This window comes from Sphaeramia orbicularis, chromosome 21 (genome assembly GCF_902148855.1).
Source record: "Sphaeramia orbicularis chromosome 21, fSphaOr1.1, whole genome shotgun sequence".
NCBI lineage: Eukaryota > Metazoa > Chordata > Actinopteri > Kurtiformes > Apogonidae > Sphaeramia > Sphaeramia orbicularis.
This window is the reverse complement of record NC_043977.1, coordinates 56005380-56033302: the sequence shown is the minus strand read 5'-3', so window position 1 is coordinate 56033302 and position 27923 is coordinate 56005380. Positions and strand designations below refer to the sequence as shown.

Here is a 27923-nt window from a genome sequence, read left to right as displayed (position 1 = left end):
TATGTAGAACACATGGAAATGTTTGAAAATGCATAATTCCATTTAAGAAAGCAAAATATCACTCCTTTAATGATTTGTATGTTTGTTATATTTGCATCAAGCTGCAAACTTAACACTGTACTTTATTATTTATCCTCTGGTTCTCTCACTATTGTCCTTATTTATATAACTGCTAAAATAATGTTTTCTCTTAAGAAATCAGAAGTCAGTGAAACAAGTAAAGCATTTAACAAAACATTGAGCAACTTGTAAAAATGAGTCTATTTAATGTAAGTTACAAGTTTTACTGCATAATCTCCAGAACATCACCACCACAGTGTGAATGTGAGAGCGAATGAATAATGGATCATCTGTACGCACTTTGAGTATGCATTCATAGAAAAGCGCTATATAAATCTAATCCATTATTATTTATTACTAGAACATGTACTGCAACTGTGAAGGACATAAGACGTCTACAGAATGCACTCACAGCACTGGGAATAAAGCAGATTTTGTAGAAAACCAAAAAAACCTTGGTAGTTGTAATGAGAGATGCTGAAAAGAGGCAAAAAAAAGAAAAAACTCACATTGTTGAATGAGAAAGTAGAACTGACCTAAAAACCCAGCAGATTTAGAAAATTTAGAGAGAAGTTTAAAAATAAGCAAAAATCTTTGCAAACTGTAGAAAGAAGCTAAAAATAAGATAAAATGTTGCCAATTTTAACAAGACAAGCAAAAAAAATAAGATTAAAACTGCACATTTTAGAGAGAAGTTAAAAAGAAGCTAAAATCTGCAGATTGAACAAAAAAGACAAGTGTGAGGAGTGCAAAGATAATAGCTGAAACATTTTGCATTAAATATTTTGTGCTGCTTTATAAGTATTGTATTGTAAGTATTACAGTGTCATTGTATTGCGCTGTATTATTACAGTGACTGTTGGGATAAAACAGCCCACTAGTGAAAAGGGACAGAAACATTCAACAGACACAACAGCAGTTCAAATGCTTCACATGTGTGTCTAAATATTCGGTGCCATGTCTCTTAGATGACATTTGGTCGATAAAACTTCACCTTTTTGTTTTTGTCTTTTCTGCTGCAGGTTGAAAATTGTGAAAATCTCCTTCAAGTGTAAACAGTTCTTTGTCCAGCTGAGGAGAGAGGTGGTACGTACACTCACACATCTACACGCCTTCCTCTGGGACACGGGGGGGGGGGGGGGGTTAGGGCATTTTCACACTGCGTACCCGAGTCCATATTCGAGTACGTTTGACCCCAAAGTCCGCTTAATTTTATCAGTGTGAATGCAAACGTTCCATGCGCGAGTACCATACCCGAGCCCACCTGAGAAGGTAGTCCTGGGTACGAACTGCGTGGACTCCAGTACGGTACATTGCAGTGTGAAAGTGATCCGTGCCCAAGAACACACGTGACCTAATCACCACTCCGACAACAGAAGTGACTTAAAGGTGCGGGAGACTTTCATGACCAGTTTTTCATCAGATCTGTCCATCCTCAGTCATATCCTCAGTATCCTGAATCTGTTCGTCTGTCTGTCATTACTCCCCTGAATCTCTTCCCTCATGGTGAACAGTTTCTTAGTTCCATCCACCAGAAACAAACCACGTTTACAAACCGAGCCGGGAGGGAACTCAGGCATCTTTGGAATTTTGTCACGACGTGCATTGTGGGAAAGGGAGGTTTGGTCAGCCACCTGACAGCGGCAGTGCGACCATATGATATTAAATGAATGAAACAAACACGACGTAGAAACGGCTGAAGGGACATGCGTAGAGGGAAGGGAGCTCCTGCCGTTTCCATGTCGTGTTTTTTCCAGCTGCTGCTGTCAGGTGGCTGCGCGAACCTCCGTTTCCCACAATGCACGTCGCGACAAAATTCAGAAGATGCCCGAGTTCCCTCCCGGCTTGGTTTGTAAATATGCAATTTGTTTCTGGTGGATGGAACTAAGAAACTGTTCACCGAATGCAAGAGATTCAGCTGAGTAATGACGGACAGACGAACAGATTCATGATACTGAGGATATGACTGAGGTTTAACAGATTGGATGAAGAATTGGTCACGAAAATCTCCCGCACCTTTAATCACCACAAAACCATAGATGGCGCTCCTGTTGTCTCCTGAAAAAGCCTTGGATCCGCGCAGCACGGGCACACCTTACCGACCGAACCACTCTGCGATATATCAGGGACAACGAAGGTCGCTCTTCTTCACTTCGCCTCAAACAGGCTAACAGAAAAGTCTTGCCTGTCTTGCCGCCATTGTAAACAAATGAACAGAACAGTCACTCTGTTGATGACGGGGTTTGTCTTCTTCTGACCAAGGTTATAAAAGTTTTGGATTTTTCATTCTAGTTTAGTTTTATTTAGTTTTGAGTTTTTTTTCTCTAATTCAGTTTGTTTTAATTTGTTTTTAGAGCAGGTTCGCTAGTTTTTATTAGTTTTCGTTTTTTTTCTAAATGCTTAGTTTTAGTTTTTTCGCTTTTATCTTTCATCATGCTCGCCATCGTATGTGTATATATATATATATGTTTCCAGGTAGAGTGGGGCTGAGAAGACGGTCTGTGAAGTGTCATACGGTGCCGCCAGCTAAAATTGCTAGAGCGAAATAAATCGATGTCATCCATCATCAACAAAGACGAAAACAAAGGGAATTTTACCCATAATTACCTCCGCCAAGGAGGTTATGTTTTTGCCAGGGTTTGTTTGTTTGTTTGTTTGTCTGTCTGTTTGTTTGTCTGTCCGATAGTGTGCAACATAACTCAAAAAGTTATGGACAGATTTGGATGAAATTTTCAGGGTTTGTTGGAAATGGGATAAGGAAGAAATTATTAAATTTTGGTGGTATTCGGGGGCGGGGGGGCCCACGGGGGGGCCCACTGATCAGCCTTGGCGGAGGTCTGCGCTCTCCGAGTGCTTCTAGTTTTTATATGTTTTAGTTAGTTTTGTAAACACACAATACAGTTTCACTTAGTTATGTTTTTTTCTTTTAATTATAGTTTTTATTTCGATTAACAAAAGTGTTTTTTCAATTGTCGTTTTTGTCATTTGGTTAGTTTTTATTAACGATAATAACCTGGCTTCTGACTTCCACGTTTGTTGGATAGCGACAGAATTCCTTCCGCACCACCACCTACTGTTTCGGCCCCATAACACCCACTCGTACTCGGGCACGGGCCGTGGTATTTGCTTGTGAATGCAACATCTGCGGGAAAGGTGTGAGCATTTCCACGTACGGCACAGATCCGAATACCCAGTGTGAAAACACACTTAATGACTTGGACAGAGGGTCAGCGGCTCATACGTGTTGGAGGGGTAGATTAACCCCCTGCTGTCTGTGTTCTGGTTAACTGTGCTATAATCCTCCTCCGACACATATATGCCTTTTACACCAAACACTACTAATACTACAAAGGTACCAAGGTCGTTATCATTAACAAAAACTAATGAAATGATGAAAACTAGATTTGAAAAATCATTTTCGTTAACTAAAAAAAATGTAAACCATAATTAAAAGAAAAATGATAACTAACTGGAACTGTATTGTGTGCTTATAAAACTAACTAAAAGGTACAAAAATTGTGGATAAAATTCCCTTCGTTTTTGTCTTTGTCAGTGTCAGATTGATATGATTTTTTTTTTGTCAGATTGATATGAAATCTATTTATTTTGCTCCAGCAATTTTAGCTTGCACCATACGGCACTCCGTCATTTTTCATCACCTCTCATCACTTGTCGTCATTTGTCGTTTAGAGCCGTCTTCTGGTCCCCACTCTACCTGCAACATTCGGACTAAAGTTGGGAGAAAGCAGCAGAGTCCTGTTGGGGATTTATTTGAATACAACGGCAAGGAAGATAAAAGATATGAAAAAACTAAAACTAAACAAAAACTAAGCATCTAGAGGAAAATAAAAACTAATAAAAACTAGCAAACCTGCTCTAAAAAACTAATTCAAACTAACTGAATTGAAGGAAAAAAAGTCAAAACTAAATAAACTAAACTAGAATGAAAAATCCAAAACTATTATAGCTTTGAACGGCACATACAACCTGCACACCCAGTATGAACTCCACTGTTGGATTTTCAGAAAGAAAGCCAAGAATCTGACCATTTTATAGAGAAGCTAAAAACAAAATGGAAACTCCCCAAATTTTACAGGAGGAATATAAAAACAAAGCACATTCTAGAGGAAGATTCTTAAAACAAGCAAACAGTTACTGACATTTTATGCAGAGAAGCTACATACAAGCAAACAGTTCCACAAACTTTACAGAGAAAAGCTAAAGAAAACTTAGAAATAAAAAAAGATACATTTGCACAGTGAAGGTACTTAGAATAAAGAAACTCTTACAGAAAGAAGGTAAAAACTAGCTCAAAATTATTTAAAAAAAAAAAAAAAAAGATTGCAGGGAAAGGTTTAAGACATGCTAAACTTTTCACAAAACTTGTTACATTTGACAGAAAAGCTCGATCATACTCATCGGTCTCGGAGTCCAAAAGCGAGTCGGTGTGTCCGCGTTCAAATCTCCGCTTTACAGCTTCGCATGTTGAAACCGTTTGGAGACAGAGGACATTTAAGAAAACAGTTCATCCATCTTCAGTGACTGCATGAAGCTCCTTATTGTCTGTTCTGTTGTAGCAAAAAATGAAAAATATCTGTTCAATACTATTGTATGTTGGGATAAACTTCCCAGCTTCACTTTCTTATTGCATCATCTGACTCCAAAAAACTACAACCAAAACAGTCGATAACGAGGCTCCAAAACAGCACAAACACATGAGCAGTTGGTTTCTCTCAACTCCTTCTGTCTGTATGGAAACCTGAATTATTGTTATTGTTATTATCATTATTATTATTATTATTATTATTATTATTATTATTATTATTATTATTATTATTAATGAATTATACCGACAGACAAGTCATGGTAGAACAGGAACGATAAAATTTTGGTGATTAAATTGTCATTGAAAACTCTGGTTATTTGTTCCAAGATGTTGGGAGTTGATCATGTTTGAATTAAAGACACAGTCAAACATTCAGATACTGTTGCTCAGATGCTGTGGATGTAAACTGTTCTGTTGGGTTTCTGTAAATTGGCTTAGAGTCTGGTTTTGACCAACTCTGTATGTAAAGTGTCATGAGATAACTTTTTTGTTGTGATCTGGCGCTATATAAATACAATTCGATTGATTGAGTGATTTGATTGGTTTTCCCTTGTAAGTCGCTTTGGAAAAAAGCATCTGCCAAAAACATAAACATAAACAAAATGCATAAACGTTTTTGTGGTGTTCACACAGACCGAGTCTCGGGAAACGCTGCTGGGTTTCAACATGGTGAACTACCGGGCCTGTAAGAACTTGTGGAAGGCCTGCGTGGAACACCACACCTTCTTCAGGCTGGAGCGGCCCATCCCACCACAGAAGAACTTCTTTGCACATTACTTCACACTGGGCTCAAAGTTCAGATACTGGTGAGAGTGACACGACGCACACACACCAAAGAAAAACCAAGTGTCCTGTTGTTAGTGTTGAAGCCGGAGCAGTTTGCCTCACGCTCCATCCCTCCAGAAAACCTCAGTTTAATTATTTATGGTTTAGAGCAGGGGGATCAAACTTATTTTAGTTCAGGGACCACATTCAGCCCAGTATGATCTGAAGTGGGCCAGAGCAGTAAAATAAGAATATAGAAATAATGACAAGTCAAAACTTGTCTCTGTTTTTGAAGGAAAGTAGTAAAATTACATTATGAAACTGTTTACATCTACAAACTATACTTTTAAAAAATGTGAAAACATGAACAACATGGAATTTATTAAGAAGAATAAGTGCAATTTTGACAATATTCTGCCTCAGCTTATCATTTACACATGTGCATTACAACTTACAGATCATAGTGGATCTACAAATACACATCCAAAATATTGTCAAAATTGCACAGATTTTTCTGAAGAAATTTGAAGCGGTTCATATTTGTTCAGGTTATTCACATTTTTTGTGAAAGGATAGTTTGTAAATGTAAACATTTTTGTGTAAGTTGAATTTTTTTTTACTAAATAATGTATAGGATAAAGCATAATGTATGGGTAGGGATGTAACGATTAGCGGTATAATGATAAACCGTGGTAAAATTGCAGACGGTTAGTATTACCGTTTAAATTCTAATTATCCTGATAACCGTGTTTGATTACCGCACTTTTCCGGAGAAAACACCTCTGTAAAGATCTGCTTTTATGTCAAATATTTGAGTATAGTTTTAATTTATTACAATTTTAATTGTATATACCTAATATTTGGAACCAATATTCACTTTTAAAGTCTTTGAAAAGGTTCGTTAAGCATCTGTGTGTTATTTATGTAATAAATTATATACATTTTTCAAATCGGATTTTATATATTTTTGTGTTTTCTGGCCTTTTGTGTTGATATAGTAGGTTAAAGTGAAAAAAACATAATAGACAGATGAGATAGATGAAGTTGTGCTGACAAAACCAAACATGACCAAACATGGGTATAGTAAACATTTGTTTTTATAGTATATAAAGGCAAAATCAAAAGGACTGAAAAACGGACAAAATAGGCTCAGACCACTAAGGGTTAATATTGGAATGTTTCTGCAACAGAAGGTACATTGTGCCTATTATTTTATTTTATTTTATTTTTTTTATACAACTTGGTTAAATTATTTCAGTGTGTGTATTAGTACTTTTTGAACATTTTGAGCCCAAGTTCAACAATACCGCAATAATAATGATAAGTGTGATAATTTTGGTCACAGTAACTGTGATATAAAATTTTCATATCGTTACATCCCTATGTATAGGATGTGATAGTTTTTTTACCGGTCTAACCCACTTGATCTCAATTACAGGCAACCGACAGTTGGTTTTAGATTCCGTCCTAATTATGGATTCTTGACTTTCTGAGCAGCCTTGACCTTTGACCTTTGACCATCAGAATGTGTTCCCTTGTTCTTGTGAACCAGGTGCCTTTGCATGAGCCTGACCTGTCATTCTGGCACTGCCACCATTGAAAGGGGTTTCTGCTGAGCCAAACCAAGACCAGTTGTACCGGCTTTTGTTTGTGATTGGCTGTTGGTCTGTCCATTGAAAGGCCTTTTTGTCAATAACGCCCCATGGAAATCACAAATGATTCAAGAGGTTCCAAACTATTTCCTGTTAAAGAAATCAAGTGGCTTTGCAGGTCTACTAAAACCAGAGACATTTTGTCACTTCATGCCTGGAATATCACATTTTAATCATCATGATGACTGACTGGTAAAGCTCTGCATAAAGATACAGGTACAGACAAACAAAACAAACACTAAATGTGTCAAACAGCAGTTAAAAATGCTAATTCATAGCAATAATATTTCAGTTAAGGGTGATTGACTCCATTTAACCCATAAAGACCCAAACGTCCACCGATGACTAAAATCATCTAGTGATGTGAAATGTTTATTATCTGTTGATTCACTAATCCTATCAATGCATGTAAGTAATTGGTGTAAAATAGTTTGTCGTCTTTTCATGGTCATCAGATATGAGCCATTTAGACGTTTAGAGGCTCCATAGTGTACAAGGAAATACCATCATCTACAACACAGGTGTCAAACATGCGTCCTGGGGTCAAATCTGGCCCACCAAAGGTTCCATTCCAGCCCTCAGGATGAAAAAGCACAACTTGGCCTCAACAGTCCAGGTCGTCCAAATCATTTTGGTTCAGGTTCCACATACAGACCACTGTGATCTACAGTAAAAATAACAACACAATAACCCATAAATAATGACAACCACAAATTTTCTTTGTGAAAAATCATGTGGAAAAAATTTCAGTGAAAAAAATAAGATTACACTGTGAAAATATTTACATTTACAAAACTATTCGTTCACAATAAAATGCAAATACATACATAAATATAAACACAGATGAACAACCCGAAATGTGCAATTTGAACAATATTCTGCCTGTTACTAAATGTTTGGTGCATTTATGGATCCACTGTGATCTGGAGTTGTGTTAATAATAAGAGATGGAATATTGTAGAAATTGTTCAAATTTTAGTTCCAAACTCCAAAATTTTAACAATATTCTCCCTTTTACCAAATGTTTATGTAACACTGTGTGTAATGTACATGTATAAATAATAAGTTGAGGCATAATTTTGTTAAAATTGCACTAATTTTTCAAAGGAAATTTCAGTTTTTTCAGGTTTTTCACATGTTTTTTGTAAAATGTAAATATATTCATAATTTAATTGGTTTTTTTTTGTACTAAAACAAAAAGAAAAACTTGGATTTGTCATTATTTACAGATTATTAAGTCATTATTTTTCTGGTCTGGCCCACTTGAGATCAAATTGGGCTAAATGTGACCCCTGAACCAAAATGAATTTGACAGCCCTGATCTACAACATTGATTCACTAGTAAAACACACAGAGTTCAACAAATAACGGTGGATGGACACACTTGGTTTATGTTCAGTTTGTTTAGTCTAATAACCTTTGAATTTCCTCTGAGATTTATTATGATCAGTGAATTAAATGGAGGAAAATACCTAATTTTCACTGAAAAATGCAAAAATGCAGAGGATAATATCATAATTAATGTGATAAATCACTTGGGAAGGACAAAAACAAAAAAGTTGACAAAAATAGTGGTTGGATAATCTGCAAATCGAATGTTTGTATTGTGTCCATTTGGAGATTCTCTAAATTATTGCATTTGTACCTTAAAATATCTACATTTCTAAACATTTCAGCGACTGTAAAAACTCATTCCATGTCTCAAGCCACCAAATAACTCCCTATTGTCATTAATCTGTACTCATGCAAGAGGCTAGGTGGTGTAAAATTCAGGATTTGTTTTTTCTGGGTGCATTTTTAAATCAACCCAGTGCCAACGTCATTATTATTCCTGGGCCACAATTACAGCCGATCAAATCAGAGAGATGTTTAAAGACAATCCATTGACTTCTGTGTTTGTGTTTTTAGTGGACGAACAGAAGTACAGTCTGTGCAGTATGGAAAGGAGAAAGGCATCAAGGACAGAGTGTTTGCCAGGTAAAACCGACGTTCCGTACTCTTGTTTGCGAGTTGAATCAGCAGATCCGAGCCTCTGAGGATGGGTGAATTCTACAGCAAATGTGTTTCTGTACTCCCAGATCTCCCAGTAAGCCACTGGCCAGGAAGTTAGTGGGAGGAACCGACTGGGAGGCCGTCAGCCGGAACAGTCTGTCAGACGAGAGACTGGAGACCCAGAGCCTACCCACCCGTTCACCCCCCGGGACCCCCAACCAGTGAGTTCCACCGCACCCATCTGAAGGCCACATCGCCCTTTACAACCCACCAGTACTGCCTTTCACACACGATCAGCCCCAACACAATGTGGCAACACCATGATAAATACTGACCTGAGTAATGTATTACCACAAAAACAGCTCTGTAACTACACATGAGGAATTATTGGTTTGTATCTGAACTAAGCTGTTAAAGCACAATACACTGTAATTAATAGGGGTGTAAGAAAATATCGGTTCTCCAATATATCGTGATATTTCCTTTCCTTTTATCAATAAAAAAATAATCCTTGAATACGTGTGATGCACATGTGAAAAAAAGAGTATTCTCTGTCACATGGATGTAAAAAGCGCCACACGTCGCAAACACCGTAATCAGAGAGAAAAGCCTGAATAAAAGGAGCTGACCCACTAACTGTGCTGGGGTTTTGTAGAGGATCTGTCCAAGACCGGGTCCAGCCAGCAGTTAAAATCACCTCCAAGTATGAGAGAGTATGTATTAAGATCTGGGAGCAGTGAAAACATGCGTTCAAAGAAACTACATCATCCACGTTTGGGGCATAAATATTTACAAATACCACTAGTGTGTTATATAATTTACCAGAGAGGATCACATAACGGCCAAACTTGTCAGAGATCACGTTACGCGGCTCAAAGGAAATATCTTGGCTGATAAGAATTGAAACTCCTCGGGCTTTAGCTTGAAAAGAGGAATGAAATCCTTGCCAATCCTCTTTAAATATATCTCCATTGAAGCTAGTTCTCCATGTTTCAAGTTTGGAGGTTGATGTTTCAGTAGAGCCAGATGCCAGACAATTAGAGAATACTGATTTAAAAAAAAAAAAAAAAAAGAATACTGATTTATTTATTACTCCGAAGGAGAAATTGCTGGGATATCCATTGAATGGTTTTGTATTTAGGAAATGAAGCTTCTTCAGTGTAAGCACCAGTCTTACAAATTAACCATGGAACTAATATTAACTAGTCCTCAGGTTTTCAGTTGTTTACAGTGGACACCCACCTGGTTTGTTTGTTTGTTTGTTTGTTTGATTGTTAACACTCTAGCAGCAAAACTATTGGTTGAATTCATTCTAAATTTGGTTTATAGATTACCAATGACCCAGAAAGAATAAATCTGATTACATTTTGGGAACAGTAGGTCAAAGTTCAAATTTTTCTTCTCCCATTTACTTACAGTGGGCATAATCATTATTATTATTATTATTATTATTAATTTTTTTTTAACATAAATTTTGTTTCAGTTTACTTCAAACTTGGCACATATATAGAGGCAGTTGATATGCTAACACCAGCACACGCATAGACATGATGACATCAGCTGGATCGATGCCAAAATAAGATACAATATGTGCAAGGGGCGGGGTTTGTTGTGCCTGGCACCACTTGTTTATTCTTATTCTGTTTTTACTACTTTTTTTTTAAATGTATGATTTTTGACGTGGTGAGAGAGGAACAGTGTGTCAGTTCTCTGTATGTTCTGTGCATCTAGTGAATTGACAGTAAAGCAGGGGTGTCAAACTCATTTTAGTTCAGGGGCCACATTAAACCAAATTTGAGCTGCAGTGGGCCGGACCAGTAAAATAATATATAAATAATGTCAGCTCCAAACTTTCCTCTTTGTTTTAGAGCAAAAGAAGTAAAATTATGCGATAAAAATGTTTACATTTACCAACTATCCTTTAAAACAATGTGAATAACATGAACAAATGGAAATTTCTTAAGAAAACTAAGTACAGTTCTAACTATTATGTCTCAGTTTATCATTTACGCGTGTAAATTACAACGTACAGATCACAGTGGATCTACAAATACACAAAACATCTAATAACGTGCAGAGTATTGTTAAAACTACACTTCAGACATTTCAAAATGTTCATATTTGTTGAGGTTATTTGTGTTTTTGTGAGAAGTTAGTTTGTTTTAGTGTAAATACAGTAAAATGACATGAAAATATTTACATTTACAAAGGGAAAAGTGTGGAGTTGTGAGTATTTATAGGTTATTATGATAGTATTTTACTGATCCGACCTACTGCAGATTAAGTTGGTCTGCTTGTGGTCCCTGAACTAAAATGATTAATATCTTCAGTGTAATTTTTGCATTTCACAGATTCATCCCAGGGGCCAGACTGGACCCTTTGACGGGCTGGATTTGGCTCCCGGGCCGCATGTTTGACACCTGAGCAATAAAGAATCTTTGAATTACTAAAAGAGTTTTGAACCTTTTTCCTTTTTGTTTGTGTGTCAGGAACTCACTGTTTGTTCAAGAAGGAACACGTCTACGCCCGTCGTCCGTCGGCCACCTGGTGGATCATGTGATTCACGCTTCACCCAGCCTGCCTGTGTTTTCATCCAATCACAAGTCGGCCTCGTCCACACAGGCCAACAGCATTAGCCTGGACTCAACCCCGTAAGTCTCCCCCTGCACTTACACTTTACAATGTTACAGCCGTTTTGTGTTGTTTTTGTTTTGTCTGTGTTCTTGTCTTTGATTCATTTTGACACATCCTATCCTCTGTCTTTACTCTGTTCCCCTTTAGGGAAAAAAAAACAACCTTTGCTTAGTGGCTGAATTCACTCCCTCTTAAATGCAGCCCCAAACACAGCTTCCCTTTAATTTCAGAGATTAATTTAACTCATCAGCATTAGAGCCACTTTGTCTGGCTGTTCTGAGGAGTTCACTGGTCTTAAAATGTCTGTGCGAGTCTGTGGCTTCCACCGCCAGTTCACACCCTTTCCCAGTGTCACTTAAGCGGCCCCATTAGAAAGATGAGCGCTCTGAAAACCAGCCTGTAAAATGTGTTTATAGACGGCAGCAGGGCGGAAAGGCCTCAAAAGGAATCAGCCTCTGTCTTTATTGTGTTCAACACGCTAGAAATTATCTGGTGCGATCTTTGAAGTAATGTAATGTCGCCCAAACCTCCACACACAAACTATTGCCACTACAGTCTAAAGTTGTTCTTTAAATGTCAAGTGTGTCAAGAACAAGACTGTCAAATCCTACTATATAATGCATGTTCTGTGTCCGTCCGATCGGTGTTGCAGCACAGAAGGGCATTTGTACGGATTTTCCTGAGCCTTCACAGGCCCGATCGCCGCCAAACTCACCAAATGAATAGAAACATTACCTGACTATCTACTAGGCCAGGGATTAAAGTTCTCCGTCACCACGACGGATTTCCGTCAAATGGAAAAATTGAGGGGGGAAAAAAGTCATATTGACGTAACTTCCCCACGTGACTCCGCGATCCTGTCCTGGGTCTGCTGTCCTGGGTCTGCTGTCCTGGGTCTGCAGGTGTTGAACACAGGCACAGGGGGCTGACAGGTTTAACAGTGATGAGAATAAGATGACTTCTTTATTTTTATGTCGAGAGGACAGATTGATGACTATTTATCTTTGGAAGGAAACGCTGCTCATTCTGTGCCTCAGAAACACATGGACAAGTTCAGCTTTACTGAAGTTCAGCCTCCAGACGCTAACTTTAGTTTAGTGCTAACAAGTAGCTTTCATTATGAAAGAACCACAGCGAAAAGGGAAGAAGACAGAACTGATCTACATGGACCTTCATGTTTGGGTTCATAGCTTATCTCCTCTTGCCGGTATATGACTAGTGTGTTTGTGTTTGTGTGTATGTGCCCTTCCCAAGCGTGCGGCTGTGCGCACCGCCGCCTTACGCGGTTACGCGTCCGACTGCATAAGTGCTTTATTTTGACCCATTTAGCATCTTATTTCTATCTGTGTGGTACAGTACGAAGATAAAACTGAATGAATGAGTAACACCCTTGGTATTTGCAAAGCCACTGTATTTTAAATACCCTCAGAGAAGATCTGGAACGGAATAGAATTTCTGTTTCAGTTGACGTAATTTCTTCCAATCAAAAGAGAACATGATATTGGCGGGAGGGGGTTGTGGACGCAGGTTTGATGACGTACAGATTATTTTGGCTAGCATATACGACATCATGGACACGTTTGTAGAGGAAGGGGCTGAAGTGGTAACTATTGAGAGATGCGTGAAAAATAGATGGAGGTGGGCGTGGCTTGATGAGAAGGGAGACGATGGAACTGCAATTAGATCATGGTGCAAAAAAATGAAGCAGCCTGGTGCGTGCATGTGCGGAGTTTGCCACAAGAAAATTCTGTATGAGTTGGTTAGGGTTACATTTACACAGACATTTTCCCCAAAATTCATGTGCTGTTGGAGTTATGTTTTAGGAGTTCCTAAATTGTTAAAAAGTTTTTCCCTCATTTTTTGCAGTAAGGTTTTCTTCTAGTTATTTTCACTTGCTTCAAAGGTTTTCATACCCTTTAAAATTAACCAGAGAACACCAAAATTGACCTGAAGCTTTAAAAATTTTCTGGGGGAGGACCCCCAGACCCCCCACCAATACCACTCATGACATTTTTTCTATCCATGTTACTAATCTTCTACACCTGTACACTCTCCCATGCAGTGTGTTTTACAGTATTGCCAAATTTGACTATATAAACTTGTACGCTATAGTAGTATTGTATTGCATCATTTTTAATAGTGGCCAATGATTTTGACCAGAAGAAAATTTTCAGTCAGATGAAAAATTTTTGCTTTAATCCCTGTACTAGGCACAATTTTATGTCTATATTCAAATGTTGTGAGGTATGCTGGGCGATTTTAGCCTCTCGTGCTATCGTATAGTGGCACCACGGGTACAATGCCACTAGTTCATTTTAATTCAAGGGCCACATTTAGCCCAGTGTGATCTCAAGTGGCCCTGACTAGTACAAAAATAGCACAATAATTTATAAATACTCATCCACAGTTTTCTCTTTTAGTGTGAAAAAAGTGAAATTACATTATGAAAATGTGAATAACCTGAACAACCATTTACAACTTGAAATATAACTTTTCTTTGTTTTCACACAAAAAAGTAAAAGTGCAATTTTGATAATGTTCTTCCTCAGTTTACCATTTACACATGTGCATTGCAACTTACAGATCACAGTGGATCTACAAATACATAAAACATTTAGTAACAGGCAGAATAGTATTAAAATTACACTTATTTGGTTGTTCATGGTTTTAGATTATTCACCTTTTTGTGAAAGGATAGTTTGTAAATGTGAACATTTTCATGTAATTTTACTTTTTTTTACATGAAAACAAAGAGAAAACTGTATTGTTTATTCATAGGTTACTGTGTTATTCTGTTATTTTACTGGTCCCATCTACTTTTCCATCACACTGAGCTGTGGGTAACTCCTTGAGTGTTAATTGTTAATATGTTGAGTGTAATTTTTGCATTTCATAAATTCATTCCTGGTGCCAGATTGGACCCTTTGGTGGGCTGGATTTGGCCCATGGGCTGTATGTTTGACACCCCTTGGTCAAGAGGGATCTAGGCCCAAACCCAGTTCACCCCTTAGCCGTCCCCCTTTGCCCTCGCACTTGACATTTCCCCTTGAAACGAAGCTGGAAGGGGTTGAAACATTCTCCTATGAAATGGGACAACCCTTCGTGACCTGTTACGTCATCAGCAGTCATCAATGCTGCTATTAACAGATGTGAAAACTTTGTTTCTGAAAGTATCCCCCATGCCGTCAGTAGCTGTAACCATCTCTGGTGCATGGACTTTGGTCATCTTTTTGCGGTTATCAACTATAAACAGCAAAAATGTGATCTATAACACATTGAAACGGCATTAAATGGTCGATCAAATGATTAAGTTGTTTACGTGGAAAATACATACATTTGTGTGTTTCTTTCATCACACTGCTGCACTTTTTGGCTGTGTTTACCTCCATCTTGCCAATGATTTGCATGGAATTATGGGAAATTTCTCCTACCCCTCCGTTCACAGTGTGGTCCTGAAAAATCAACGTTTCGAGGGCTATACAGCCCTCCGCCTTAGCCCTTCCCCTCAGTCTAATCGAGAATTGGGACAACACTACCCCCTCAAGAGTACGCACATAACCAAGGGGTAAGGGTAAGGGGGAGAGGTCAAGGGGCAAATTGGGATTCAGCTTTAATTACAGAACATAGATAATTTTGTTTTTTAGTGCATAATCATCTGTCCACCATGTTTCTCCAGCAGCTCTGAATTTCTTGTTTCATTTTGTCATGGCTGACATGCAGTGTGAAGGTGTGATTCTGTCTCCTGCTGTGGATGAGTTTGGACCAGAGTTAACTCTGTAGAAGGATGGGAGGGTTATTCAGTTGGTTTCAATCACCTCTAGATGTCTAAATAAAACACACTCTACCTTTAAGCCTCCTACTTGTTTGTTACACCTGGTACTATAACAGCTTATTTTTATTATTAGTATTTTTTAGTATTTATTACATTTTTGTTTTTTGGTGTGGTGATGTTACATCTGCATTTTTACCACTGTTGACCTGCCATGTGACCTGCCTATTGGAGAATGAAGTGTTCACACGTACAAAAGACTCAGGCCACCTTCAGTTTTGTTGCTTTTCAGCGGTTGAAATGATCAAACATATTTACTTCTCATTCAGTTTTCTTCAGATATAACAAGAGAATCCAGGAAATATGTGTACAGACTTAAAAAAATCACACAACCTTACCTTCTGTAGACGCACGAGCCGATGACATTGCATGTCGCATATTACATCACTACCCGTGTCAGGTTCCAGTGCAATAACTTTATGCAGAAAAATGTGGGGATTATGAAATCATGCAGGCCCCGCATATGTTGCGCAGAAATATGCCATTATTGCGGTGACTATGTTCCCTTTTTGAAAAAATGCAAACCCCCGCATAATGTGTGCTATTTGCTTGATTATGCATTGAATTATGTGATCGCATAGTCACATTTTTCTTGAGGGACTGAAATACGACCACTTTGGTTTATAGAGACTGTTGAATGAAACCTGATTATTTTGTCATTTTGTGGATTACTTTATTCATTTTGTTGATTATTTTGCTTCAATTTGTGGATTATTTTGTTCATATTTCTTACATTTGTTTATTTATTTCTTTTTGTTAATTATTTTGGTAATTTTTACTGATTTTGTTGATTATTTCATTCATTTTGCTATTAATTTGTTAATTTTTGTTCATTGTTGTTTTTTTCTGTTCATTTTTTGCTACACATTGATCATTTTTTGAATTTGTTAGTTTTTGTAAAATTTTTACTGGTATAAAACCTCAGTAAATTAATGCCATAAATCTCATATTGTCTGATCCAAAGGGTTAAAGACATGTTAAGATCAAAGGGAGGTCACATCACTCTAAATATGACCACTTTGGTTTATAGAGGCTTTTGTTAACCTGAAACTGCATCAAACCAAAGTTTATTTATATAGTGCCAAATCATAACAAATGTTATCTCATGACATTTTACATTTAGAGCTGGTCTGAACCAGACTTTTGCTATTCACAGACACCCATCAGAATCCTCCAGGGGCAAACAGTTAACGACAGTGGTGAAGAAAAACTTCCTTTAACAGACAGAAACCTTGAGCAGACCTCAACTCTGGAGGATGGTCATCTGCCTTGACCAGTTGGGGTTAAAAAGAGAGGGGTAGAGGGAGGGAGAGAGAGAGTTTGGGGGAGGGGGGAGACACATGGATGCACAGCAAACTGAAACATAACTGTTGAAAACTAGAACTGCTCTTACTAGTATAAATACTGTAGTTTTTTCTGCGGTATTGTTCACATATATCCAAATTGGATATGAATACAGAGACTGACAAATGCATATGTGGACATTAGAGCGTTACTAAACCAACCAACCTAATGTTGAAACAGAACTTTTTCACACTTCTATATATAGAGGGTATGCATGTGACGTCACCGCTAGCGGAAGTCACTGCGGTTCCACCGACTGAGTGGCAGAAAGAGGGAGATGAGTGACAGCGCTGGCTTCAATACTGTCTAAACTGAAGAACAATATTTAATTAAAAAAATGGAGACGAGCTGTTGTGCGATTGATTGTATGAACAGGTTTGAAAAGCAGTGGGAGCTATCGTTTTACAGACAAAGAAAAGAGAAGTAGATGGATCCACAAATCCAGGAAACCAAACCAGGATCTGTGGATCCTGTTTGGTGTCAGCTAATATTCATTTATGCTGAATTTTTGGGTCAAATCAGACCTTAGATGATGTATAGTTTTGGCTAATGTTCCTTCTTAGTGCAGCTCTTGGTTTCATGATCAGATCTTTCATGGTTTTTGTCTTCATTTTGTGATTGTGAACCTTGTGCTCCTACATGATTAGTAAACTAACTGAAACTGAGGCCAACCTAGTTTTACAAATACGGGGGAACTGGAGAATAAAGCTACGACGGAGTATTAGGACCACAGAAGAAAAGAAAAACACTGGTCACTACGAGAATAAAGTCATAAAATATCGATAAAACCTGTAATTTTATGAGAATAAAGTAGAATACAAAAGAATCACAATGTTATGAGAATAAAGTTGTAGTTATAACAAAAAAAACATAATTTAGCAAAAATGTCATTCATTTATGAGATTAAAGTTGTCATATTCCGACAATAAAGTCATTATATTAACATAATAATGTGGTAATTTAAAAACAAGTGGTGTAAATCTGCTAATTTCCCAGAATCCAGTGGTGCCCTGCTGGTCCACAGCAGTAGTATCTGTGTTGGATAAAGGACTGGATCTGAACTAGACTCAGTAAATCTGCTCAGTCCCAGTAGATCATGCATAGATTCACTGGGGTCAGTCCACGGTCTACTGGAAATGACCTTTGGATCAGCTGGTTCTGGGCCCTAGTTTTGGACCCTTTGGATCAGGTGGTTCTGGGCCCTAGTTTTGGACCCTTTGGATCAGCTGGTTCTGGGCCCTAGTTTTGGACCCTTTGGATCAGCTGGTTCTGGGCCGTAGTTTTGGACCCTTTGGATCAGCTGGTTCTGGTCCTAGTTTTGGACCCTGGTTGTCAGTCCTGATGAAACCATGTATATTTGTTTCAGGTCCAAATAGCGCTGATCCCCTCCACCCTGGATCAGGTCTGGATCCTCCATTTGTGTCCACGTCAGTGTTCATGGACCACTTGTTCTTTGGTCGCTCGTACAGATCCATGTCCAGTCCAACTGTCCTTCATTTAATTTCATATTTGACATTTTCCCTTTTCTCTGGCTGTGTTTACTGCTATACTCCGTCATGTTGAGCAGGTTGGTTTAAGACACTCAGTCTGACTTAGAGGGGCGTGGCCTGAGGGGGAAGTGACGTATGTGCATACCCTCTATACTGTAAGTTTTTTGAGTTGACTCTTGTACATGCATGAAGGATGAAAAGACCGAAACAAATTAAACTTAAGAGAAGCCAGATAGTATGCAGGAACTGCTCTTACTGTTTCCTTTGATTTTTTTTAGTGCTTAAAGGAATTTTAAAAAATCACTCACCGTAGTTATCGGAAAAAGGGCTGGTGTTGAACTCATGAGATAATGGCCACCGAAACGTAGATCAAACGCAGTTGAGTTCTGGTCTGAATCCCCCGTTGACGCACTACAGGGATATGTGAGAAAAAAGACAGAATGGAGATGAAACATGTCTCAGTTGGACATCCATCGGGGTGGTTAAGTAACATTACAGCGGTAGTTCCGCTGCCTACAAAGGCTCCGTTGGCTTCATCTGTCTGTTCCAAAGCCAACCATGACATAATCAGCTCTCCCCTTCACAGAACACACATATTAATCAGGCCTATTATTTAGTTGTCTCTGTTCTGTCCATGAGTGTAATAAACTGCCAACAATAGGAATATTCAGAAATATACCCAGATCTGTGTTGATTTATAACATTTTAGTCAATATCTGATGACTTCATTTTCTGTTTGTCTAGCAGATCTTTGCGTAATATTCCCTGTTGTACCTGTAACTGTTTTCAAGTTGTTAAAGTCACATTTTCTTTAATTAACTCAAATTCAATCATGGGAATTTATGAAAACCATTTAAAACTTGAAATATAACTTTTTTCTTTGTTTTCGCACAAAAAAATGTTGATCATATTCTTTCTCAGTTTACCATTTACACATGTTCATTACAACATACAGATCACAGTGGAACTACAAATATACAAAACATTCAGTAACAGGCAGAATAGTATTAAACTACACTTATTTGGTTGTTCATGGTTTTAGATTATTCACCTTTTTGTGAAAGGATAGTTTGTAAATGTAAATATTTTCATGTAATTTTCCTTTTTTTTACATGACAACAAAGAGAAAAATATATTGTTTATTCATAGGCTATTGTGCTATTCTGTTAATTTACTGGTCCCATCTACTTTTCCATCACATTGAGCTGTAGGTAACTCCTTGATTGTTGTTTATATATTGAGTGTAATTTTTGCATTTCATAAATTCATTCCTGGTGTCAGATTGGACCCTTTGGTGGGCTGGATTTGGCCCATGGGCTGTATGTTTGACACCCGTTGGTCAAGAGGGATTCTGTTTGTCTTGTAATTTTTTGCGTAATATTCCCTTTTGCACCTGTAACTGTTTTCAAGTTGTTAAAGTCACATTTTCTTTAATTAACTCAAATTCAATCATGGGAATTTCTGAAAACCATTTAATGCAGGGGTGTCAAACTCATTTGGTTCAGGGGCCATATTTAGCCCGATTTGATTTCAAGCGGGCCAGACCAGTAAAATAATGACTTGTTAACCTATAAATAATGACAAATCCAAGTTTTTCTTTTTGTTTTAGTACAAAAAAACCCAATTAAATTAGGAAAATATTAACATTTAACAAAAAAAGATGTGAATCACCTGAAAAAACAGAAATTTCATTTGAAAAATTAGTACAATTTTAACAATATTATGCCTCGACTTATTATTTATACATGTACATTTACACACAGTGTTACATAAACATTTGGCAACAGGCAAAATATTGATACATTTTGGAGTTTGGAACTAAAATTTGAACAATTTCTACAATATTACATCTCTTATTATTAAAAACTACAGATCACAGTGGATCCATAAATGCACAAAACAGGCAGAATATTGTTAAAATTGAACATTTCGGGTTGTTCATCTTTGTTTTCATTTATATATTTATTTGCCTTTTATTGTGAAAGAATAGTTTTGTAAATGTAAATATTTTCACAGTGTAGTGTGTTTTTTTTTTTTTTTTTTACTTAAATTTTTCCACATAATTTTTCACAAAGAAAATTTGTAGTTTTCATTATTTATGGGTTATTGTGTTGTTATTTTTACTGTAGATCACATTGGTCTGTATGTGGAACCTGAACCAAAATGATGTGGACAACCTGGACTGTTCAGGTTCATTTTTGCACTTTCATCCTGTGGGCCGGAATGGAACCTTTGGCGGGCCAGATTTGGCCCACAGGCCGCATGTTTGACACCTGTGATTTAATGTATACTGACAGTCAGTAGAAACTTTGAGGTAGAAATGTCTGCATATTTCTCCTTGTAGGGGGGTTGTAATTATTCATTGTGGATTTATTGATGCCTTAGTGCTCGGGTAGTTCAGATAATGATGAGTTGTCATGTTGTCACGGTTCATTACACATGGGTTGGTCTCTTTGCAAAAGTGGACCAAATACACATTGAGCAATACTCAGTGGGTATCTGCACAATTTGAGGCTTGGTTTTGAAGGCCTATGTAAAGGCCCAAAAAAGGCCACCATTGTTAGTCCAGTTAACGGCATCATACCACGTCTATCACATGAACAACGTGTCCAGGCACTGGGTATGGTGGAGGCCGCTTTGAGCTCCAGGCGTATGTATGGGCTGTTCCCAACCCACAATCACAAACCTGGTTGAACGCCACAACACCACAGGCTCTGTTAACCAGAGACCGCGTCCAGGGCCAGAGAGAGCAAACAGAGGCCATACCCGGTATTGACTGTTGTGACTTTGTGTTTGGCAGGTGCCATTTTCTTTTGTTAAGTTTTTTGTTTTTAAATTATTCTTGAAACTTTAGATTTTTGTTTCTGTGTGCCAGTATCCTAAACAAATGGTTCATATGAAAAAATTCCAGTTTAGGGTTTCAAAATAAAAATTATGTCAAAAAATATGGTCTCACAGTTTTCACTGACTGTGAGTGTAAAATGTATCATTGACAAGACCTCTTCTAACATCACTACCAGTAGCAATACCAATGTTCAGTCAGTATTAGAGCTACAGGCTAATGACATTCATTTTGTCTTCTGTTAATACAATTATACTTTTCTTTTTTTCTTTTGTTCAGACAAGGTTTTCCGCCAGTCTTCCTCAGAAGTGTCATCTGTGCTGCTGACGTGTCATTTATCAGCTGGCCTGCTCGACGGACCAATCAGAGCCCGACCAGCTGATACAGGACACGTCAGCAGCACGTCAGATGACTCTTCTTTGGATTGGAATAGTGTTTTTAATTGATTTGAGTTGATTAATCGATTGATCGTTTCAGCTCTAATCCACGCCACTCTTCACTGAAAGTCCATACTGCTCTATTATTATACACACAGCGGCATTAGCTTGGAGCTTGTCTAGCTCCGCCCTCTTGTCCGGACCAATCAGAGCCCGACCAGCTGATACAGGACACGTCAGCAGCACGTCAGATGACTCTTCTTTGGATTGGAATAGTGTTTTTAATTGATTTGAGTTGATTAATCGATTGATCGTTTCAGCTCTAATCCACGCCACTCTTCATTGAAAGTCCATACTGCTCTATTATTATACACACAGCGGCATTAGCTTGGAGCTTGTCTAGCTCCACCCTCTTGTCCATATACGGTCACCTCTGGCTCCAAAAAACAACATGGGGGATGACTATTACTTGATAGTGATAATAAAAAAATTAATTAACTAGAAACGCACTCGGTGAGTGCAAACCTCCGCCAAGGCAGATCAGTGTGCCCCCCCCCCCCCCCCCCATCACCACCAAAATGTTATCATTTGTTCCTTGTGCCAGTATCAACATTTCCTGAAATTTTCATCCAAATTTATCCATAACTTTTTGAGTTATCTTGCACACAGACAGACAGACAGACAAACCAACACTGGCAAAAACATAACCTCCTTGGCAGAGGTAATAATAATAATAATAATAATAATAATAATAATAATAATAATAATAATGGATTTGCGCTTCTCTAGGCACCCAAAGTGCTTTACATTATTGATCCATTATTAATTCGCTCTCACATTCACACTCTGATGGCAGTAAACTACCACCATCACAGTGTGAAGCTTCAGAACCAATCGGTGACATGATGGTTGCTTCATTCACTTCTATGGTTCTACTGCTGTTTCTGTTTTGATAATGACTTCATAATTTTGGTTGCACTGTAGTATTTACTGTATTGTACTGTAGTATTTTGGTCCTAAAGCCATTCCAGTATATAGTAACACATTATGCAGCACAAAATGGAAACACATTTATGCCTGAACCTAAAGTGTGTTATATTAGTAGGTGACAAAAACCATCTTGGCAAAGACATTAAGTGCAAACTGGAGTTTTCCTCCAATTCAGACTAAATCAGAATGTGCTGTTGTAACAGAGCCACAGTACCATGTGAAAGTTCCACACATGAGCTGCTCAACAAAGCTGGTCGGGGGGTCGTCACTCTGATTTTGTGCTTTCCTGCTGCTGGGTGACATGATCTGTTGAAAGAACGCCTCGTGCTGACACTGACAGTTCTCAAAAATGCACCTTCTTCATTTCCATGATGGTTTCATGAACATAAAGGTGATGAAAATGCACTCCGTACTTTATACTGCTCCTTGGTCCTCCTGTACTCCACATATTGTGTTGAAGCATGGGGAAACGGTTACCAATGCACCATTAATCCATTAGTCATATTACAGAAACCAGCAGTACGGATCATATATAAGACTGGATTTGTAGAACACACTCATAATCTCTTTATTCAGCCAAAACTATTAAAAGTCCATGATCTTGTAAAATATTATACAGTAATAATCTTATTTAAAGCATTCAACAAATTACTACTGAGTAATATACAAAAAACTTCACAATTCGGGAGAGTACTCACAGTTTGAGAGGCTTTGGAGATTTGGCATTACCCAAATTTCAAACCACCTGTAAGCATTTTTGTGTGTCTGTATGTGGAGTGAAACTTTAGAACAGTCTGGACATCCAACACAAGCAACGCCAAAATATCCACTGATTTAAACTGTTATACAAACATATGGTCTGGTCCCAGTGTAAAGATGGAGGGTCTGAATACTGATGTTCCATAAATACTCTGTCTTAAATGTTAATGTGCGCTTGTTGTTCCTCATCTAGTTGGTCTGTGTTGTCCGTTACCATCTGCTGTTGTTCTGACCATCGCTGGGATGTGTTGCCCTTTACCATTAGTGCTATTGTAGTTTTTTGGTTTTTTTCTGACCATTGTTGGTATGTAATTATTGCTGTTCTTTACCACTTGTGATCTTGTAGTTTTTTTGTTTTTACCATTGTTGGTATGTAATTATTATCATGTAAGTTGACAGTTAACTGTTGCCATGGTAACAGCACCAGGAATGTACTTTGTTTCTATTTTTCACACACATTTCAGTTATACAATGTAAATACTGTCGAATGAGTTCATTCTAATGTGGTTTAGGCCTATTTTGTTCTATTTTGTTCATTGTTCTGGCTTGAAGTCAAAGGACAGGAGTGAGGATTTAAAATGTTATTATGTTCAGTTATTTGGTGATGAGAATGGGGGTGGGATTAAATAAGTTGTTCTTCTTCCCACTCCTTTTTGAGTATAGATGAATGATTTTGGAATTTTGAATTTGCATGTATTCTGTAAATGCTCGAAATAAACGAATGAATGAATGAATGTTCAATTATACTGTAAGACAGAGTCTAACAGAGCACACCGTCCAACTGTATGCTCGGTTTTATTAAATGACTGAAAACAACAACATGGTCATGCCCTTCACATCTGCCTCCTGCTGGGCTCTGGCCTCCTTCTGAATTCCTGACCTGATTTTGACCCATAATAACTGTTAGCTGCTGTGTGTGTTTGAGGCACAAAGTGACACCAGTAGCAGCCAAAACAAAGGTTATGCTCTGTGATTGACCCCCACCCCCCAACCCCATGTGGTGCCTGTTACCCCCCAGAGAACGAACCTTACCTGACACTGTTGTATCAGCGTACAGTACACTGACAGTTCGACACGCTGCCTTTTATTGTCTGCATGATGGAGGGGGGATGTTTTCCTTCCCCATGGAGCCCTTGTATTGAGGTTAATGCATTGTGACTAACACACTCCAGTAATGCCTCTGTCTCCCTCTCACGCTTTACTTATCTCTTTCTCTGCACTTCTCTGTGTTTTTTTCCTTTTTTCTCCTCTTCTCCAGTCACTCCTAAACTCCAGAATACCATGGCCCTATCTGAGACTTGAAAATTAGGGCACAACTATGATTTTTACTTGGTAAATTTATGTCAAAACTGCAGATTATTTTGACTATTTCTGTAACACCCCCCCACAAACCTAAAACAAAGAGATTTCATCTAAATCAGGGCTCTCAAACATGCGTCCCGGGGGCCAAATGCGTCCCCCCAAAGGTTCCAATCCGGCCCCTGGGATGAATTTGCAAAGTGTAAAAATTCCACTGTCCAGGCTGTGGAACTCATTTTAGTGTCGGTTCCACATACAGACCAATCTGATCTACAGTCAAATAATAACAGCAGAAGAACCGAGGAAAAAGAATGACTGCAGATTTTCTTCTTGCTTTGATGTGAGAACAATATTACATTATGTCTATAAATAATACAAACTTTAAATTTTTGTCTTTATTTTAGTGCAAAAAATAACATTAAATTATGGAAATATTTACATTTACAAACTATCCTATAACAATAAAATGTGAATCACCTGAACAAATATGAACAACCTGAAATGTCTAAAGAAAATTCAGCCCAGTTTGAACTCTTTTCTGCCTGTTCCTCAGTGTTTAGTGTCTTTGTAGATCTGATTCATAATGCACATGCAGAAATGATAAGTTGAGGCATAATATTGTTAAAATTGCACTAAATTTTCTTAAGTTTTTTAAATCAAATTTCAGTTTTTTCTTTTTTTTTTTTTTTTTTTTTGGATAGTTTATAAAAGTACGTATTTTCATAATTTAATGGGGGGTTTTTTGCACTAAAACGAGGACAAAAATTTGCAGTTGCCATTATTCATAGGTTATTCTGTTATTATTTTACTGGTTCAGCCCACTGGAGATCAAATCAGGCTGAATGTGGAACCTGAAAGAACATGAGTTTGAGAGCCCTGATCTAAATGAATGAGGGGTGCAACAAGTAGCTGACAAATAGTCAACAACTAAATTAGTCATAAATTAATAACGACAGGTCTTTAGTGACATCATGAACTTTTGTTTAAGGAAAAGTGGTTATTTTATTACCAATTTTAACTCTTGAGTATTTAGTTGTTTAACAAACTCTGATAGGCACTGTCATTGTTAAAATTCACTTTTGTTTAAAGCTGTGTATGATGTTCGTCACCCGTTTTTCATCAAGCCTGAGTGATGGTTTGGTTTAGGTTTCAATTTGGTATGTAAAGAAATGGATTGCTTGTAATGGAGTACACTTTGAAGTTGTTCACAGTGAGGGAGTGATTCAGGTGCATAATCACGGAAAGACTAATGGATTTGTAATACTTAGGCTATTACTCGGGTTTTACAGATTTGATGAAAAGTTGGTGACGAACATAATGCGCAGCTTTAATAGAAAATGCATTTTATTGTTGCTGTAATATTTGTTGAAGAATGAATTGAAAATTTGTTCAACAAACTTTGTTATGCATTCTAGTTATTGTGTACCAAATGTTCCTTTTACAGGAAAGAAAATGTATTTTATTGCTGCAAAAATAGAAATAAGAGCTTTTTTTTTTGCAGTTCATAATCTGAGTAGTCATTACAGTAATCGATGACTAGTCGACCATTGAAATAGTCATTAGTTGCAGCCCTAAAATGAATCAATCATTAAAACAGTCGGCAACTCATTTAATTAGAAGTTGATTGATAGTAGATTTTAAAGGCTAATTTAATAACAATAGTTTGTAACAGGAAGAAGATAATGACCAGTTTGACTGCTGTCACTGCCTTCCAGAAAAAAACTTAACAGTATTTGACTTTATTAGAAATGACATAACTGTTGAACTCAACATTGAAGTCAAAGTATTAAATACTTGCATGATGGAATGAATAAATCTAAAGAATCCATGTGTCAGAAGTAGGTGCTTCTTGGTTTGATTTTGTAATTATCTATTACTTATTTTAATTTTAATTTATTCATTTTATTTATTTTTGATATTATTTTCTTTCAGAGTCACTAATCTAATATTTCATTGACCTTTGCTGATGTTAACTGGTAAAATTCCCTATTGACACCAGTTAAATGACCAAACTTTTATCTTTACATTTTATGGTTAAAAAATGTCAAGAACTGGTGATAAGTGTCAGTTTGAGTTTTTCCAAATCCCAAGAACACATCCTCAAATGTTGTTGGATCATCAGCTTTCAGACATTGCATTTACTGTTGCTTTATCTGAATAACTGTTACCGCTTGAAATATTTTTGAATATTCCATGTATATTTTGGTGTGGCGTGTTCCTTACAAAGCTTCGACTGTTGAACTTTTTCCACCAGCAGTAGTGTTTTATTTCCCTTTTATTCCCTTATTTCTAAAGATTTATAAACACTTACCCACCTGTGTTTGTTCCTATATTCCAGCGGTCTTGTTTCTGACTGTGTTCTGACCTGTTTGTGTTTCTGTGTTCTTGCGTCTGTCAGGTCTCCAGAGGGGGTGGATGGTCAGCCCCCTGCCCTGCCCCCCAAACAGCTGAGCAGGAAGACGTTGAGTCAGATCATCCAGGCCCATTCGCAGCAGAGCCTCCTGGACAACCACCTCAACGAGATGTACGACGTTCCTGTCAATGCAGACAAGACCACGGTGAGGGAACTTAGTGAATATTACAGTATTTTCCGGACTATAGAGAATATAAGACGCACCTGAATATAAGCCACACCCACCAAATTTTAAAAGAAAAAAATATTTGTACATATATAGTTCGCACCTGACTATAAGCCGCAGGTGTCCACGTTGTAACATGAGATATTTACACAGAAAGATGGTAAACAGACAGATTATTTAAATATTTATTTCCATACCTTAAATGTTTTTTTTCCAAACGGTGCCTGTAACACGGCAGTAAAACGACAGGAACAGGCTGGTTCAAAAACCCAGAACAGTCATTGATCTGTATCTTCATCTTCCTTCTGCTCATTAAACCACTGCAGTCGTCTTCTTCAGTGTCGGAGTTGAACATCCTCAGAAAGGCTCCGTCACACTCCTTCTACGTTTCTCTTCCGTTGTCGCTCTCAATGGCACTTTCATGCTGCAGCTCTATTTCCTTCTTGGACAGACACATTGATTGCTTTTAACTTAAAGGTGCAGGAGACTTTCATGACCAATTTTTCATCAGATCTGTCAAACCTCAGTCATATCCTCAGAATCATGAATCTGTAAGTCTGTCTGCGGTTACTCACCTGAATCTCTTGCATTACGGTGAACAATTTCGAAGTGCCATCCACCATAAACAAACCATGTGTTTACAAACCAACCCGAGGTGTCACTCGGGCATCTTCAGAATTTTGTCACGATGTGCATTGTAGGAAA

General features: G+C 37.7%; 1 protein-coding gene across 3 annotated transcripts in view; it reads left to right on the top strand.

Annotated features, from left to right (window-relative positions):
- ptpn4a (protein tyrosine phosphatase non-receptor type 4a) overlaps positions 1-27923 on the top strand; it is a 145873-nt gene that overhangs the window by 91084 nt on the left and 26866 nt on the right. For 2 of the 3 annotated variants that reach the window (XM_030124502.1, XM_030124500.1), the window contains exons 11-16: positions 1083-1146; positions 5300-5472; positions 8992-9060; positions 9162-9296; positions 11565-11726; positions 27038-27197. In XM_030124502.1, the coding sequence (XP_029980362.1) occupies positions 1083-1146; positions 5300-5472; positions 8992-9060; positions 9162-9296; positions 11565-11726; positions 27038-27197 (763 nt within the window). The remainder of the gene's footprint in view (positions 1-1082; positions 1147-5299; positions 5473-8991; positions 9061-9161; positions 9297-11564; positions 11727-27037; positions 27198-27923) is intronic. The other variant, XM_030124501.1, reaches the window with a different exon arrangement.